Source organism: Pseudopodoces humilis, chromosome 4, assembly GCF_049639895.1.
Source record: "Pseudopodoces humilis isolate 2021_Gansu_Grassland_sample_001 chromosome 4, ASM4963989v1, whole genome shotgun sequence".
Taxonomy (NCBI): domain Eukaryota; kingdom Metazoa; phylum Chordata; class Aves; order Passeriformes; family Paridae; genus Pseudopodoces; species Pseudopodoces humilis.
Window position 1 is genome coordinate 8,614,849 of NC_142203.1, and position 6,097 is coordinate 8,620,945.

Genomic DNA, 6,097 nt, shown 5'->3' on the forward strand with positions numbered 1-6,097 from the left:
TGCTCCCCCGAGTCCCCAGTCCAGAGCAGGTTCGATTCGTTTCAAAAAAGGGAAAGAAAACAGTCCAGGAAGACCTCTCTGCTCTGGCTAGTTGGAAAGCCAAGGCGATCTGTCTCTTGTTGTCTGTCTGTGCTGTAGTCAAAACTCCCGATGCGGGGGGAGCAAGTACAGTCTCTGATAACAGACTCGGTGCTTCTTTTCCACTCACTTTTACTCTTAGATGGAATTTTAAGAATACAAAACCTGTGTCTGGGTTAGGTGGACGAATGGGGATACAATTTAACATCATAATCAACCCAGGACAATTGGGTAAGACTAGAGGTCCTTTTTTAATGCCTTTATTCTAAGAATCAGCTTAGGCAGGGGCCTGAGGGGTCTTGCACACTGCCACTGCTCCCAGATTCCACGCGGAGGAGGAGGAGGTTGACTTTGCCACACGGCAGAGTCAGAGCTTCCATACTCACAGGAGTCTGCAGGAATGCTTGTCTTCTTTGGCTCGGAGTCTAGGATGTCATCCTGATCAAGTTCCCTCTTGGTCATGTCAGCACTTGGTGTAGGAGTCTAGAAATGCAGGGATATTTCTCTGTCTATATAATTCTTTAAAAAATACATTAATCATATGTAATATTGATAAAAAGGCTTCCAAATATCCCTGAGCAAGCCAAAATTTGTAAGAAATTAAATAGAAAGTAGAAAAATGTTTCTTTTAACACAGAGGTGAAAGTATAGATTTTAAAAGGGTTGCACACGTGGAGTAAAGATGGAGGAAAAAGGGTGTAGTTTTTAATCCTTCTTCTTCCTTCTTCTCCATGCTTCTGCAGTTTATAGAAGCACAAAATATGATTGGTTTAGAGTTAGTCGCACTTTTAATTACACGAGTAGATATAGAAAACTTATTTGTTGAGATATAGTAACAATACACGTGTCTGTAGTTAATAGGATAAAAGTTAGTATAAAGGTGAAAAGACCGCGTGGTTCGAGGCCATTTTGTATCATTAGAACGAGATGAGCCAGGCTGTGGTGATTTAAGCTTGTGCAGTTAGTCTGGATAGACCTGCCAAATTTTGTAAGGATCCTTCAATAAACACAAGAAACCAGTATCTAATGAGCCCAGGAGTTTTCTTCGAATAATAAGGACTGAGATAAGTGGGACTCCCCACGAGGGAGGATCCCAAGGGAATTCAGCCCAAAGGAGGCTGAGAGACTACAGAAAAGTTATATCCACAGGGAATTCAGCCCAAAGGAGTCAAAGAGAGAGAAAGTAACACTTGGGAGGATGTCAGGGGACTCCTCTGGGTCTTCCTCATTTGGTGGTGCTGTTTTTATTTTTACTTTTTAGTGTGGCTCATTGGCTCCGGGTTCTTATCCGTCTGTGTGCATCCTATGTCTCTCTGGTCTCATTTACATATAGGCCCTTATGTCATCCTCCTCCTCAGGGCCAGGGGTGCCATTTTTGGGAAGCAGCAGTGGCGATCTTCCAATGGGACAGGGACATGACAACGAAGGGTAAGTACAACTAATACATAACAAGAAAAGAATTAACGACTTGAACTTCGGATAAACAACTGGTTTACAACAAAACACTAACCAAGGTTTAACATTTGCATCCGGGTTCTCAAAATGGTTTCTCACAAGTTTGTGTCAGAAAGCTGGCTGGCAGAGATTACCCTGAGATCCCATTTCAAGTGCAAGCCCTCAGCAAGATGCTGTCAGCCATATACAGGGCTCTTAAAATGGATTTTTTGGATGCCCACTTTTCAAATTGCACAGGTCAAAACCAAAGGTTGATTTTAGTTGAGTTCATGGCCAGATTCATGTTAAATTTTCCTAGATTTTCTGAAGGATGACTGCAACAATGACCATTCCACTTTCTCCCAAGGATTCCTCTCTCCCTCCAAGGGCTGCAGACACATTTGCAGCTCCTTCTTCAACTGTTCTACATCCTCCCACTGAGTCCACTTTTCCTGCACCTTCTTTGACACATGCTGAATCCGCAGCTTCTCTGATTTTGGCCGTTCCTGTGCCTCACATCTGTCATGGGGTGACTTTACCTTTAAGATGGTTTTGGGAGCTAAGGAAGTTGAAGCTGCTGGTGGCTGATGTGAGTCTTTTCTCCTGACCAATTATCAGTCATTTCTAAGAACTGACAGCAGTTTTGACCATTAAAAAGTGAGATCAACTTATGAACACCCCCTTAAGATGTAAAGTCAGAGCTCTCTTGTTCTCTTTGGTTTCCAGCTTCTGACAAGGTAACAAGGCTCTGTCTTGGCCTCCTCCCCCCCTCCCCAGGCCGGACAAGGCCGCAGAGGGCGGAGAGGGGGAGAAGCAGAGCCAGCCAGCCTGGTTTAGTTTTCAGTTTCTGCTGCTGGACTGAAACTTGACACCATGAACTCTTGCAGCTTTTCTAAGACTTTAATTCTTTTACTACCTGGATAAAACATACAGATTACTCCTTTTTCCCAGAGAGGCAGAGAGAGAGACAATCAACATGAAAAAGACATCATAAAACCACCAAAAACAGTGAGGAAAAGAGTTAAGTTTTAGATGAGGAAGAGAGAATAAGGAGATGCTTTATAAGCTGAAATATCTTTCTGTTAAAGCTATGGAGATAGACAATAAGGTCCTGAAAAAACTCCTTTAATTCATTCAGAGTATATTGGGAGGAATGGAGTGTTCAGAGTGTGGATTTTGAGCAAAAGAGAGAGTAATTGTGATACAGTGAAGTGCTGGAACAGAGTGAGGAGAAGATTTGAAGCCGTTTGAGGCAATGAGAAAACTGTTTCCAGGGAAGCTCACAAAAACACATGAAGAGAACTTTTGCCTTTGAATAACTCGTCCTTAAAAAGACATCCCTAGACTCATGGCCCATCCACACCTCAGAGTGATGTGAAATGAGAGGAGTGAACTCTCATGACAGGATTTCCGGGCAGCTGGCATTGGAGAAATAGAAAACTATAACAGAAATAGTTTTCTTGTGAAAAACTCCATAGATTAGCAGAAGAAGACTTCTGTTTCTCTACAAAGACTGATGAAAAGACTCTAGCAGGAATTGGGACTGTTTTAACAACCAAAGTTCCAAAGTTTTTTTGTCTCTATGTTGTCACATGTACAAGAGAATGGTTGGGTAGTGGGGGATAAAAGGGTTTTCTGGAAGTTTATTCTAGTGTTTTTATTCTTGTAGTTTTGTTAATGAACTTTCTTTATTCATTTTAAGTTTTAAGCCTGTTTTGCTCTTGTTCTAATCCATATCTCACAACAAGAAATAAGTAATTTTTTTAGTTACTGCTTTAAAACCACAACAACATCCACCTTGGGACTCTTCATCTCCACTCATTTGTTGGAAGCCTTCGCAGCCTGGCTGGTGAGATGTCAACACTTCCACCTCAAGTCAAACAGAACAAAACAGTCAGAGACTACAGCTTGGCCCTGTCAGCCAAGAGTCATTGACTGTGAGGAAAGGGACAGGGCAGGTTTATAAGGGCTACAGACAGCTTGTTTCAATCCCCCCTCTGAGTCACCATGTTCTCCTGTAAAAACACCTCAAGAAACAAGGCCAGCAGGAACAGGCCAGCTAGAATCAATTAGGATGACTACTGGCCAAAAGGCCAAAGGATTAGTCCCATTGCTCAGGGCAATATTTGAGAGTCAGCACACCAGGAAATGCCCTTCAGAGTGACTGTGATAGACACTACAGCAGGATGGCACTCAGAGGCATCCCACTACCCCTCTATGCTCTGCAGTGGAAAGGTGAGAAGGGCAGAAAACACCAGGTTGCTGACTGCAGTGTCTATTGCTGTTTCACTCACTTGCTTCTGTAGAGTCTGAGGGAGGGGACTAAATTTCTCTCTAATGGTTTTCATCCTCCAGCCTCTTCGCCCTTGCTTTGATCCTAGCCTCAGTTTCCGGCAGCTCTGCCTGCAGCTTTTCCTTGATGTCTTGTAAAAAAACAAGAGAGAGGAAATTTCATTAACGGAATGGCTGCCACTCTTTCACTACCCTGGTTTCACTGATCACCCTTCTGCCAATGGAGCCACATTTCCTCTTGGATGCTTCTCATGTTTTCCTCGTGCCTCCTCTTCACTACCATGATGTTGCTCTGAGCTTCAGGCATCTCTGCTTGTGGCTCTGCCTTGATGCTCTGTACACACAGATGCAGAGCAAGTGACTGGGAGCTTCCATCAGGCTCAGCTTTTCCCTCTTTCACCCTCAAATCACATTTATTCAGTCACTTTTTTCTGCTTCCCTACCCACCTCTGCTTCCACTGTAACCCTCCTGTCCCAGTGCTGATCTCTGCAGATTACAAGGCTCTGTGCTTTCAGTGCCTCTGGGACTCCTGGCCTCCTCAGTCCCAAGAGCTGTGTTTTATGCCCCTCTTCCTGCCCTGCACTCTGTCACCTGCTGAGTCAGGCTTTCCTGGCCATTCTCCAGTGGCTCTTCCACCTGCTGCCCAAGCTGCTCTTCCTGCTCTCGGGCTGGCAACAGCTCTCCCTCAGTCTGGCACGGCATCTCTGACAAAATAATCTGTTGATGCTCTTTCTCCAGAAGGACCTGCACAGAAAGCAAGAGAAAGAGGATGGGCTTCAACTTCCCATACAACATTTGTGGGCCAAGACTCAAACATTGATGGGCTCATGTGCCCAAAGCACTGTGCTGCTGCTCTCCTCAGTCATGCCATAGGGAGGCACAGATTCCAAAGTGACACTGGCAGTACAATCAGGGTCCATCTGGGTCTGAATCCCCAACAGACTCTTGGGCAGCTGACAGGAAATGTGTGCCATTTCTCAAGGGTCTGCTGAGGGCCTCCCTCCCCTTCTGCTCTGTCCTCTTTGTCTTGCCATAGTCACTCACACTCAGCCCTGTCCCACAGCTCCATCCTGGCTCTGCAGGTGGCTTCCTGTGTGATTTCATCCCTTGTGAGAGACACTTGTGGAGTTCATGTTCTCTTCAGGCCTGCACCACCATTCCTGCCTTTCTGACATCTACACTCTTGTTAGAAATCCTGGTCATTCAGGAGATAAGGATGTGTGCAATTTGATCCTCTGATGGAGGTCAGAAAGCCCCTATGGCCACCTGAGTATATGGAAGAGGACCAAGGTGTTTATCCTCCCTCTTTTGTCAGCTGAGAATTCTGAGCAGCACTAACAGAGATCCTCCAAAGGCCCCATCAACAAAAGAATTGACACACCCCTAGGGCTGCCAATGAAGGAAAACATTTGTCATGTAATCTATGTATGACCAGAGTCACCAAACTCCACCTATGCAGTGTTTTAGATTGACCGATTTAATTTCCTGGCCAATGCACTAAAAAATGTGGTGGGTTTAGTGTTGGCTAAAATCACCAGTGCACTTACTCATTTCTTGCTGTGAGATATGGAATAGGAGGAGGGAAAAACAGGCTTAAAACTTATAATATATGAAGAAAACTTTGTTAACAAAATTAAATAATAATAAAAATAAGAATGAAAACCTTCAGAACACTTTTCCGTCCCCCACACAACTTCTTTTCTTTCCCAAGAAAATGACAATGTAGAAACAACACATGGGATTTTAAATCAGTTACCAATTCTACAATAGTCTTTCATCACTTCTTGTAGGGAGAGGAATTTTCTCTTGCCATGCCATGGACACTTCTCCACAAGAAACAGTTCTCTTGTGGCTTTTCATTTCCATGAATAGCAGCTGCCCAGGAAAAGAACTGCAATTGTGAAATTGTGAAATAGCCCTGCTACAGTTGCATTCATGGACGATATCAAATTATGGGGTATTATTTTAAGGATGAGCTGTTCAAAAAGCAAAGGTTGTCTTCATCTATCTCTGGGATCAACTTTCTCTCTAGGAACAGAGGCCTTCTTGTTCTCTCCCTGGAGAAAAGGGTCTTCATCACTCTCTCTCTCTGTTCAAGCTTCCCATGGAATCAGTCTCTTCAGCATCTAGTTTGCTTCATCATGGATGCTTCTGTTCACATATACAGTTTAAACACTTCATCACCCCATGCTCTCTCATGAATTAAAGGGGATATTTCAGCTTATAATTGCTCATCTCCATGGCCTTACCGAAAGAACTTTCAGCCTCAATACTAAGGCATCTCTTCATTCA

General features: G+C 43.9%; 1 protein-coding gene across 1 annotated transcript in view; it reads right to left on the reverse strand.

Moving 5' to 3' along the window:
* LOC148184421 (serine/threonine-protein kinase PAK 3-like) overlaps nucleotides 1–4,507 on the reverse strand; it is a 72,003-nt gene extending 67,496 nt beyond the window's left edge. The window contains exon 1 of the mRNA XM_088054224.1: nucleotides 4,397–4,507. Within this exon, the coding sequence (XP_087910350.1) occupies nucleotides 4,397–4,507 (111 nt within the window). The remainder of the gene's footprint in view (nucleotides 1–4,396) is intronic.
* Nucleotides 4,508–6,097: the final 1,590 nt, after the last annotated feature.